Source organism: Rhamphochromis longiceps, linkage group LG12 (assembly GCF_057381845.1).
Source record: "Rhamphochromis longiceps isolate RC_006_pf linkage group LG12, R_longiceps_female_GT1.1, whole genome shotgun sequence".
Classification (NCBI taxonomy): Eukaryota; Metazoa; Chordata; class Actinopteri; order Cichliformes; family Cichlidae; genus Rhamphochromis; species Rhamphochromis longiceps.
Window position 1 is genome coordinate 2,952,556 of NC_140568.1, and position 12,280 is coordinate 2,964,835.

General features: G+C 39.5%; 1 protein-coding gene across 2 annotated transcripts; it reads right to left on the reverse strand.

Annotated features, from left to right (window-relative positions):
• Positions 1-4,027: 4,027 nt before the first annotated feature.
• Positions 4,028-12,071, reverse strand: fgf17 (fibroblast growth factor 17). Of its 2 annotated transcripts, none has more exons than XM_085424342.1 (5): positions 8,775-12,071; positions 8,653-8,689; positions 8,235-8,379; positions 6,281-6,387; positions 4,028-4,474 (listed from the first exon to the last, which is right to left on the reverse strand). In XM_085424342.1, exons 1-5 carry the CDS (start codon positions 8,804-8,806, stop codon positions 4,193-4,195), a joined length of 603 nt encoding a protein of 200 aa, XP_085280468.1. In that variant the 5' UTR covers positions 8,807-12,071; the 3' UTR covers positions 4,028-4,192. The 2 variants fall into 2 exon arrangements, with proteins under 2 accessions (XP_085280468.1, XP_085280467.1); XM_085424341.1 differs by having other exon boundaries at positions 8,235-8,412; positions 8,775-12,067.
• Positions 12,072-12,280: the final 209 nt, after the last annotated feature.

The window sequence follows — 12,280 nt, forward strand, 5'->3', positions numbered from 1 at the left end:
CGCAACTACCACTAGAGGGGGCCAAAGACCATATATAATCCCTGAAACACGACCAGGACAGGTGAGGTAGGCAAACCGCACAAGGTCATCAGGAGTTGAGTGTTGCTCAGGCTGTGTTCCAATCCAGGGTCTGCAGCCTTAAAGGCCGCATTTTAAGGCCGATTACATTACAGCGGCGCGACGAAGGCTGTCCCAATTCAAAGGCTGCTCGAAATGCGGCCCTCAAATGTGGCCTTCATTTCCCTGAATTTTAAGGCTGTGGCGGTGTACATATCCCACAATTCATAGCGCGGCAGTCGGTGTGGATAATTTTGCCGCAGACGACAGAAGCGGAGCGGTCAAAGGGTAAACTGTCAAAAGTAAGTACTGAATATGATGTCACTTATTTATGTGCAAATGTTTAATAATGAAGAACATTAAAACATTACTGTTGGCCACATGTCGGCAAAGTTATGTGACATTAGTGATGTTTGTACTTTCAGCGTTTACTTTGTTTTAAACCCTTTAAAATATAATAATACAATAGTCGACCTTAATCTTACAGAGATTGTGATGATTTTGTGGATAATTAAAGTCAGTCATATATCCACAAACACAACAGGCTGAAAGTCAGTGATGCTGCTCGGTTTGCAGTCCTGAATATCACGGCACAAGCAGGATTCACTGCACTGTTAATGTGAGCTGTGTTATATTGCTGCCTCTGTTCGGTCACACATGTGTCCACTGCACAATCTGGGAACTCTTCTTGTTTCGTAATAACACAAACACTAAATCCTGCTTCTCTGGTGCTGTTGTGTAGCAGTGTGTACACCTGAGACTGCCACCTGTCTGTCTCTCCTGCACTCTCTCTCTGTTTCTTTCTCTCTGATTGTGGAATAAAAGTATGAACATGTGTTTATAAGTTACACTTGTGTTTGAATCCTGCAGCTTATCGCACATTTCATTTCCATGTGTGACAACTGCAAGTGTCCAGAGTGAGGACAGACTGAGGGACCCACTGCTGCACATTATCTGTGAGGCTTTGCAGCCCTGATGATCCACCAGGACAAACTCAGCAGTGTGTGAGGAAGAGGAGGAGGAAGAGCCAGCAGCAGCTGACAGATGGAGAGAATAGACAGACTGTTCCCTGTTTGTGAAGGACTGCTAGGAAAGTTTAACATAACTGTCTGTGCTGAATCAGTCTTATTAGGTAATGTTCAAATAATGTGATCATCCCAGTGTTTCCAGTGTGGGAGAAAGTACTCAGGGCCTTCAAGTTACACACTATGAAAGGCAGCAACAAGTTTAATATTCAGAAACCTAAAGTATGTATCAGCAGCAGAATGGAGCTAAAATAAATGTTGGTTTCAGTTCTATGAAGCTTTGAGTATTTTGGATCAGTAGCTGCTGTGTTTGTTGCATCATATTGCTGTAATTGTTTATATGCTTTATATATTCTGAGCTAAGTTGATCTATAGTGTTACATCATATTCTATAAGGATGTTATGTGTTTGTAGACTTTCTGCCCAGTTTGACCCATTTAGCAGACGTCAGCCTGTTTAAGGCTCTGATATCTATTCTGTATGACTTAAAGCAGTTATGACATGGTCTGATTTTCTCACCCAATAAAGGAATATTTAATATATCAGTCGACTCTTCATTCTATCAGAAACAGTTATCACAGCTCGAACATTTTCTTTTTCCACATATAAGTAAGCATTGAGCCAAATTTAGTAATGCCAACATATTAAAAGAACAATATTTGCCTCTTATATATAATACATCTATAGATACACTGTCACAGACACTTGTCTTTGAGTGAAGATTTAAGGTGATTGGAAATTTAAATAAACGCAACTTGAATCTTTACTGAAGCTCAGTGTTTGACACAGAGTTCAAGTTCACTGCTGTAATATAATAATCTGACAATAACTATAATATTGGCCATATTATATTTACATTACCAAAGTGAGATGATTTTAGTCTCACGACCAACATTAGCTAATTGTTATTTACTAGCTAATCTTAAAATGACTGTTCAGTACAGAAAAGCCCAACAATCATGTTTTACAGTCACGTGGTCTCAGCCTCAGATACTCAACTAATCAAAGTGATCTCATTGAAAAAAAAACGAATTTACAAAAAAACATTGTTCTCCTTCATTTCTGTCAAACAAACTGTATGAAACGTTTCGCGCGGTTAGTATCATGGTTGCTAGGCAACCTGAGCAGCGCGACGAAGGCTACACCGTCCCATTTCACAAGCCTCGCACTTCCGCACTTCTCGTGCTTCCTAGCACGCGCCGTACCTAGGCGAACTGCGCATACTCCGAAGCATGGGTCGCTGGATTGGGACACAGCCATTCAGGGGACGCTGTCCTTTAGTCAACTCTGACCTTCGACCTTACAAGAAAAAGAAGAAAAAGAGCAGAGAATAATTTCAAAGATAAAATAAAAGTAGTAAAATACATTAAATTCTGCTGAGCTTTCATTGTTATTCCTGATTTTTAAAAAAGACAAATGTGAAATTCATAATCAATGAGGGCTATGATCCCTACACATGCGACTGAAATGACTGCTGCTGTACTTTTGGGAGCACTAATTATTACAAATAATTGTTATTGCTTTGTGGTTATTATATATGTAGTACATTTCATATATTATATCAATATTTTTTTTAATGAGGTGAAGATACTATACATACATATTCACATCTGGTTTATCAATATTTAATGAAATCATTTGAATGTTATAAAATTATTTCTATAAATTTACTGTGAAAAACATTCTGAAGCCACACATCTGATTTAAATGGGATTATTAAATACTCGTGTGCTTCCTCCATCTTTTTTTTAAGTGTTTTCCTACCATTGTTTTAAAAATAGATCTCATTATATTCACATAAATGCAAGCACATTTCCCTCCATCAGTGTTAATACTGAGTAAGACTCAAACCTTCCTTGTTTGCCAAGTTCATTAAAAGAGCTACATTCACTGGCTCAACTCCAAACAGCATAGGTCAGTCCTGACCGACAGCAACACAGTTTAATGTGATATGAGCACTGGTGTTTGTATGTAAATGTATTTGCAGACACTAACAACACTCCATCCTTTCTGTGAAAGTATAAGTGGACCACTTGCAAGCACAGATTGGTAAACTGTTAAATGCAGACTGAGTTATCTCAAATAACTTATTTTTATGATGAGATGTCTGTTTGCCTGCGTCAGGCTGGCGACCTGTCCAGGGTGTACCCCGTCTCTTGCCCTATAGTAGCTGGGATAGGCTCCAGGCCCCCCGGGACCCTGATAAGGATAAGTTGAAGAGAATGGATGGATGTTCACGGCGTACACAGAACAAATCTTGCTGACACTGATAATGTACAGATTTCACCCTTGGCATTCCCATGAGGTTGAGTAGTGTCCTAAAATCCAAAACATTCCCTTTAGTTCATGCATGTTGATACATGAAATATCTTTGCCACTAGGCTAGGAGAAAATGTGGTATGTCATTGATCCGATTACAAAGTCAGAGCAAATATCTAGACAGTGATTGTGTAATACAGCTAAACATTTAATGTCATTTTATTAGGAAAAATTAGATTTTACATCAAAGTAAAATATGTTTCTCCATTCTTTCTTTTTTAATTGAAGTGGCAACCCCCCTTCTGATCTCTCTGGATAGATTACCCCTTCATAACAATGTAGGGCTGAATCCAGCCAGCATGTTTGGGCCAAAAATTCAAATTTATTTTAAATCTAACTGTCCAACTGTCTCCAATATGACCTTATTGGAACTCTTTGTTTGTTACCTGCTGCTTTAAAAATGTTTCCTTGTGGTATGAATGGTAGTATTGTGTCGACCCACTGGGATATAAAGAAAAACATCCTTTAAAGCACAACTGAATGTATTTTATGATTGATTTGAAATGTGAAAGTGTAGTATCTAATGGTGTCGTGGGCTGTTTCATAGGCTTCCTCAGATTTCTTGCTAGCCACCCTATGCATCGTGTCACTTCATCCCTCAACACTCGCACAGACGTAATAGACAATTTAATACAATCCACTTGCTTTACTCTCTTTCAGTATTTACAGCAATATTATGGCATCTAAGGCATTTTTCACTTGTCAAAAAATATACAAAAATAAAGTTGCATCTGTTTCTTCCCATGTCACAACTGTCATCAGTCCATCACTTTTGCTGCGCCTAGGAAGAGCTAGGTGATTTTCCTGTTCCGCTTCGCTCTACGTGTGGACGGAAATCTGATGAACTCAAATGGTTTACTTTGGTCCGTGTTGGGGAAGGGAGGTAATCCTGTGTGCAGCCTCTTGATGAAATGGACCTCTCTCTGATTCTCCCTCGTTCTGGAGGCTTTGATGGGCCTCCCTTTCCGGGTGAAAGCCACATACCAGCCCTCATACTTGGCATTCTGGAAGGCTGTGTAATTGTTCTCCAGTACAATCTCAGTGAAGATACAATCTTTGCTCCGGCCATTTGGCTGTGTGAGAAGACAGAAAGGTTTCTTGTGTTACACCTGGACAAAAACTGATTCATCTATATATAAAATTATTGCCTGAACTCATGGAATAAATGGCTTTATACAGTGTCAAAAAATGTCAGTGCAAACAGCTTAAAATAAGACTAACATTTGGAAGACAAAACCAAATTCTGATATAAATGAGATGCTGAGAGAACGAGCAATAACCCAGAACAATAACCCTTCTTATTTCAGTTTACTCAACAGTGAGCTTCTGCTGACTCACTTATGCAAATAGCTTCTGATGTGTGTCAGGTAGAATTATTATTTTCTTTCTTCACTAATTGCAAAAACAAAACGTATTCAGATTGCCTAAGGTGAGGGTTAGGGCTGGAACTGGCTGGAGCCTTTATGACTTGTATTCATGGATTTCAGTTGGAATTATTGTTCTATTTGTTCCCTTATTGCCAAGATTTGGAAGAAAAATGGAAAACCAAAACGTTCATATTATCATTGCCTACGATTAGTTAGGGTTAAAGTTGTGATCGTCAATGATAACGACTTAAGCCTCACGTGGTTAAATGCTGGCAAATATTGTTACCTTTGCACAGAGATGTGCTAGCTGTCTTTATGCTGTGCTAAGCTTCTGATTTTAGATTATGTTAAAACAGTTGATAGGTATCAAATTAAAAATGTAATCACCCCTTTCCCCAATGATCAAAGGAAACTAATGTGATTTAATCATTTGTTGTCATCTTCTGATATGTTGATAACAGGTACAATCTATAATACTAGAAAAATGTAACAGAAAATGTGTGATGGTTACATTCAAGTTTGTTGCAACTTTGTACACAGAATTATTGAAAAGAACTGTTCTTTTTATCTTTACCTACAGACTGTGTCACTGAACTTCTTATCTCTGTACAGATATCACAGCAGCCACAATTTCAACACCTCTGAATTGTGATGAGAACGAGATTTATGACTTGTCATGTCAGCCAGATATGTGATTCCATCTTTTCCATTTCCGTGAAGGAAGTGGAGAGTTGACTTATGACCAAACACACAGGGTGTGCATGATGGGAGGGTACTTCCCCCAGTCATTGTCAACCATGGCCAATAGGACTGAGTGATATCACTCAGTCCTGAGAGGATCCCTTTTTTCCAGTACTACATCATGTCCTGAAGTGACTGACAAGGTATGAGAATTCAGTAACAATGGACTGGAGCTTTAGCATCTGAGCTACAGTGTATGTTTTATTGGATATGCAGTGTGTTAAAGTAAAGTCTGTATTTCCTCTGAGGAAAAGTTTTCTCATCAGTGGTAAGTTTTCTTATGGGAAGATGGTTACGCTAACTTTACATGCTACAGACGGAACAATAGCACTGATGTGTTCTACCTGATGTGTTCATTTTCAAGATGTTCAAGGTGTTCATTTTGCCTTAACCTCTCAGTATCCACCAGCATCCACCAGATCATTGGGAACCTAGGGTTACAGTTAGGGTTAGGAGTGGGGTTTGCGTTCAGTTAATATCTACCCCAAATAAAAGTTTTGGAAAAAAAATATATACTGCATTGGCAAAGTGTGCTTCATTTAAAATATAAAATATTGTAGTTTCTGAAAACCTTCCTGTTTAGAGTGTAGCTAAAACAAAACCCAACACTAACCCTAGATGGGTTGACCTGGTGGATGTCTACTATAACACAGTTTGACTGCTTTTTTGTTTCTTTATTTCTTTTTGCTTCACCACATTTGTCCCCTACTTTGCTCACTAAAGTCAGCATAGGTGTAGTTTCTGTGTTAACACATACTCCTCAACACATACCTTTCCAACAAGCTTCCCCTTCCGGTTCATACAGAGGTAGCGCCCACTTTCTGCACCTCTTATCCTAACTCGACTGCCAAAGGTGTCTGTCTCAACAAACAGGCGAGCTGCGGGAAAGACACAAGACTGTCAGGGGGCTGAAGACAAAAGGAGCCTAGGACACAGCCACAGACTCACTTTTGTCTTGTGTGTGTAATAAGTCATGTACAAAATGTCTTTATGGGAATCAGGTATTATTAAAAACACACAGTGACACTGAAATATAAAGCCCAATTTCTGCTGTACCATGTATGACCAGCATTTAGTGTCTGCTATTCACTACAGATATAAAACCTGCAGGGATAATGAGTTAATGCTGTTAGTATAAGAATCTGCACTTCTTTGCTCTGTGGACTCTGTTGAGCTGAAACTCCTTAGTGATAACAACCTGATGAAAGTCAAAACACCAACTGATTAAACAAATGTTATGTCTGGTCATTAAAGACCTAGATCTTGCAAGCTGAATATACATTCTCACTTATTATTCTGCAGTTAATCATGGCCATTACAACAGTCTTGTGTATTGGGACTACAGAAACAAAGGGCTTGTCCTAATCAGCCACTAAATTCATCAGACGATGGTTTCATGGATGCAGCAGGGAGGCTGAATTAACATACAGGACTGAAAACACCTCAAAGTGGGAGGGACGGGCAGGCTGGATGTGAAACTGCTGGCTTTGCCTGAGGACATCAGTGCCCAGCAGGGGCTAAATAGCTGCGCTGTGGGGAACCACAAAACTCCAGATTGTCACTAATTCCTCGGAAGAGTCTCTTTAACAAGGCATTGTCACTGATTGCAGACTAGTGTACTGCATTCTGCCAAACTATGCAAAACCCTTAACCTCTTAACCTCCACCAAGTCATTTGTGACTTATTGGGACAGGAGTACGGTTTCGGTTCAGCTGACGTCTCAGTGGATTTCAACTGAATCTCTACTGAATATAGAATTTTCTCCTATTTGGAAGATCGAAATGTTAAAGCTTTTAACAGAAAAATATGTATGACACTTTATTAACATGTTCAGCTACTTTGTGGAAAATGGCCCTTTTTTAGTATGTGGCTAGCATCATTTTGTGCCTTTTGATAATGCAACTATTACAATATATAGAAATCTTGGAATGAACAAACTTCTTCAATTGGATTTTGGAAAAATAAATTAATACTCAAAGCCTACTGATGATATCCATGATTTTTAAATATCAAATATATTGTGAATGTAATACACATTTGAGATATGGTAAATAAGTATGCAATTGCTCTTTTCAAGGTTTCTGTACAGGTATAGTTACATAGTCACAAAATGTACTATCATTATTATCATTATTATTGTTATTATTATTATTGTTATTATTCTTATTATTATTGTTGTTGTTGTTGTTGTTGTTGTTATTAATTTATTATTATTATTATTATTATTATTATTATTATTATTATTATTATTATTTCCTAAGGAAACATTAATAATAATATCAGTATTATTTTACATGAATATTCAGCCATAATATTAATGTAGAGAAAAGTTCATATTGTGGCAGCTCTATTCAAAATAAAAATACAATCCGGTGGTGAGTCTGTCAATATAAATGTATTAAATTATATCTAAATGTATAAAACCAGTTTGTGATCATTACAAATTTATCCCGACACGTTTTAAATGATGTTAATTGCCCAAATGTTAACTGTACTTCACAGTATGCGTGTTTGAACAAAAATGTACCTTTACATTAAGAAAAAGAAGAACATAAAACAAATCAGTTGAAAATCTTTTTCACGTAAATGTTTTTGTATTATTTTTTCGAGGGATGGGCTGCTGGAAAGAAAATTGACAACTTAATGCTTTCTCATGAAATATCTACCGGTAGGCCTTAGTGATCGTAATCCTTGGTTATTCTTAAAGTAACTTGTTAGCTCTTACCGTACAGATTTCCATCCTCGGCGGTGGCGGTGACCCTTTTGCCGTGAATCTGGACGTGTTTCCCGCTAGTGCGACTGTAGAGCTGGTAAACTCTGACCTGTCTTCGGCTGAGCTGGTCCGTCACTACGCCCTGCGTCCTCACATACTGGTTAAAATTAGGAGACGGGTGATTCTCCCCCTTTTTTATGCAAAGGGAAAAATGAAATACATAATGTTGTCTTTCTAATCTGGGATAAAGAAACGATAGCCAATTTTAGAAGCACCAAAATGCGTCAGATTTTTTCACAAATGAATAGGCTATTCTTTTGCACACTAACATCGGCACTCATATTCAAATGTCGTTTGGATCGTAGCCTTGTAATTGTTCCTTCTTTCAGCTATTCCTTATTGTTAACAGGTTTAAGTTTTAGTGGCTTACCTGAGCCTGACACCACAGCACGAAAAAATGAAACGATCTGCAGGAGTAACAAAAAATGAATGAGCAACAAAGAAGTGATTTTTTTGTGGCTATCATACAATCAGAGTGTGTGGCCCGCTTACATGTAAATACAGTGTTGGTTTATTCCATACATTCTCTCTCTTATTTTAACCGGTCAAGGAGCAGAGTTCTTTCGGCAGTAAATCCCAGAAGGATGCGGTAAATAAATCCAAGCGTTCCCACAGTGTCGCATATGCACTCCTGACCTGTCCATCCACACCGACAAAGTCTGCAGCAGTTATTTCCTGTCACATTTATCAGAAAACTGATCCAGCTGATTGGGTAGTGAAAAATTCTTCGAAACATCAAAAGCGGACGCATCCATTATAAAGCAGAAAGGCTGTAATGCTGCTCTTTACATGACTAGGATGGAAACGTGAGGGGATCCCCAGCTCGCTGCGCTGCTGCTTGGTTTGATTCCAGCTTTTGAAAAGCCCTCTGTGTCACTGGGACCCGGCTACTCACTGGTTAAATGGTGAAAGGCTCAAGTCCCTCCTTGAAATCTTGTGGGTGGGGACAGCAGCGGGACCAATAATTTACAGTTTGTCAGAAGTGCTAAGACAGATTTCTCGAAACTTTCTGAGCTTTTCTTGAAACTGTAAATGCAAAATACAGTTTTCACAGCACATTTGCATCACACACAGTTTCAGTACAACGAAAAACACGTTTGCCCCGAACAAAGGTTCAGTCAGCCTGTTTGTTGCAGATGTTGATGATTACGCTTCAATTCTTTAAAAATACCCACAGGATCTATTTTTCAATTTACCCCTGCAATTCACTGCTGTCGTGGATTAGTGATATATAAATAACTGAAGCGAATGCTGCTGTCAGTGTTGTGTTTAAGAAATGACATCTGTGCTTTAGTTATTTAACTTGTCCTTCCAGAGGGAAACACCTGGGACAGGTCGCCTGTCTGTCAGGGTTTAATCTACTTTCAACATTAATTACAGCACTGTGTTTGAAAATGAGAAGCCTATTAGCAATTTATGGGAAATGTTGGGAGGTGTTAATGAAACTACAGCAACCTCCCACAACACTTCTGCTTGTGTTACCTGGTCACACTTTGGGCTCATGTAGAGCAAATCATTTAGACAAAAAGTGTGTTTTTTCTTCACATGAGCAATCAGCATCCCGAGAGAAGCTCCCGAGCTGCGCTAACAGTGGAGTTCAGAACAGCCTTTTCTTAATCCGGCCAAAACAGTGTAAGAAATCTACGCAAGCCAATTTTGGATGTTGTCCTTAGGTTTTTTTTTCTGTTCCGATTTAATGTTGAAAACCACTCTAGTTTGTAAAAGCTCTCTGTTCAAGATAAACGACCTTTTGTTTTCCTACCCCACATAAAGCTTTATAACGTGAAAACAGGAGTGCAACTGGACACAATACCAGTGCAAGATTGTTGAAACCCAGCAGATAAACATCAGTCACCAGCTCTGCTATGTTTGCTACAAGTGTGAGACGGACAGCACATGAGTTTTCTGAAAAAATAGCAGTTTCTGCCTTACCTGAAGGCTCTTCCTGGAGCACTCACCTCACTTACTCAACTGCCTGCAGCATTCTCTCCACCTGTGGAAAAGCAGACCAGTCACCTCTTCCTCAGGAGTCCAAGTAAGCTACCTCACTTTCACTCACTAATTGGACTTTCCTTACAGAACTTATTTGGACTTCTCAGACTAATAGCTCTCTGTTCACCCAGAGTCACACCTGTCATGTTCATATCAGCTAAGAAGAGTCACCTCCGTCCTTGCTGCCTAAGTTCAGCCCATGTGGCCCATTAACAAAAAGTGGTTTGGGGTTCAGTGGTTGAAGCACTGATCTTCCACTCAGCAGATGCCCAGTAGACATTAAAGCAATAGTCAGTGGTTTTGAGACTGCATACTGGCCTCTGTGTTCCCGTATTACATTCCCTATGGGCTGTTTTAACTGCATGCAATCAACGTATGGTCAGATACACGATATTGCCAAAGGTAGTCTCTTTCCCATGTAAATCACTGAATTCGGGAGTTCCAATCATTTCCATGGCCACAGGTGTATAAAATCAGTGACCTAGTCATGCAGACTGCTGCTACAAACATTTGTGAAAGAACGAGTCTCTCTCAGGAGCCCCCTGGGGAACAAGTCCAGTCATGAAAAGGCCTCGCTACTAAATATTCCACAGTCAACTTTTAATGGTACTATAACTATGTGAAAGCGACTGGTAATGACAGAAACTCAGATAAGAAGTGGTAGGGCTGAATAAAATCACTTAGTGTGGTCGGTGGATGCTGAGGCAGAAGGTCTTCATCTTTCTGCATAGTCAATTGTTACAGTCCTCCCCACCTCATGTGGCCTTCGGATTAGCTCAAGAGCAGCGCATGGAGAGCTGCATCCAAACCTTATATCACTGAGCACAATGCAAATCCAGGGATACAGTGGTGTAAAGCACATCTCCACTGGACTGTAGGTGTAGACGGGTTCTCTGGAGCGATTAATCACGCTTCTCCATCTGGCAATCTGACGGATGAGTCTGATCTGTGGTTGTTTTTCAGGAGTTGGGCTCAGATCCTTAACTCCAGTGAAAGAAACTCTTAATGCTTCAGCATACCAAGACAGCTCTGGACAATTTCATATTCCCAACTTTCTGGGAACAGTTTTGGCATGAACGTTACGGTTCCAATCTGACCGTGCACTAGCGCACAAAGCAAGGGCCATAAAAGCATGAATGAGCGAGTTTGGTGTGAAAGAACTAGACTGGCCTACAGAGAGTCATGAGCTCAAACAGATGGAATACATTTGGGGTGAATTAGTATCATCAGTATCTGACCTCAGCTGACCTGGAAACTTCTGTCCAGGTACCCTCTCCTCCAACAAAATGGGAAACCCCGAACAAACCTTAATTCTGTGTTGCGTTGTCAGGATTTAGAAATTTGATTTAGAGCAGTAAAATGTTACCTGCACGCAAAATGCTCAAAAACAATAAACAACAAGAAGAAAACAGAAAATCAAACAGAAATGAAAAAAGACGAATGAGACAAAATGAAAGAGAAAATAAAGGAAGGTAAAAAAGAGGAGCCAGAAAGGACAAGGAAAAGAAAGATGATGGGGAGAATTAGAACAGGGGAATATGAGAGGTGAAAAAGAACAGAAAAGGCAAGTGGAGAAAAACTAAAGAGGGGAATAGGAACGAGAGAAAAGGTAGAGAAGAAAAATGATCAAAGAAGATCTGAGAAGACAGCAGAGCTGGTAGATGGGCGTGTATTTTGTTAGCTGCTGGGTCCAGATGAGGTGTATTTTGTGAACAACAGTGTAACATGAAGCTTCAAGTGCCTTCACGTCTTGGCCTTCTCACGTTCTCTTGACCTCACTACTACAATCATCCCCACCGAGGGCAATAAAGCAGTAAAATGCAGCAGTTAGGCATCTCTGACATGTTGATCTGTTTTTAACTGCTTGACAGGAGTCACTGTTACTGACTGCTGATGTCACCTTTACTGTAAGCCCATCAACTCATCCATCAGTTCTCCTCTAGTGGAACAACAATTAGTATTGTCTTAGTAAGAAAACACACACTTAGTAATGTGAGTGATGATTT

What these genes read in the sequence shown, in the direction of transcription:
- fgf17 (XM_085424341.1), bottom strand. Translation starts at nt 8,806, where the DNA reads ATGTATGGAATAAACCAACACTGTATTTACAT. An exon ending in TGCTGTGGTGTCAGGCTCAG is followed by an intron (nt 8,413 to 8,652) that starts GTAAGCCACTAA and finishes TGCATAAAAAAG; the next exon opens with GGGGAGAATCACCCGTCTCC. An exon ending in CGAGGATGGAAATCTGTACG is followed by an intron (nt 6,388 to 8,234) that starts GTAAGAGCTAAC and finishes TCTTTCCCGCAG; the next exon opens with CTCGCCTGTTTGTTGAGACA.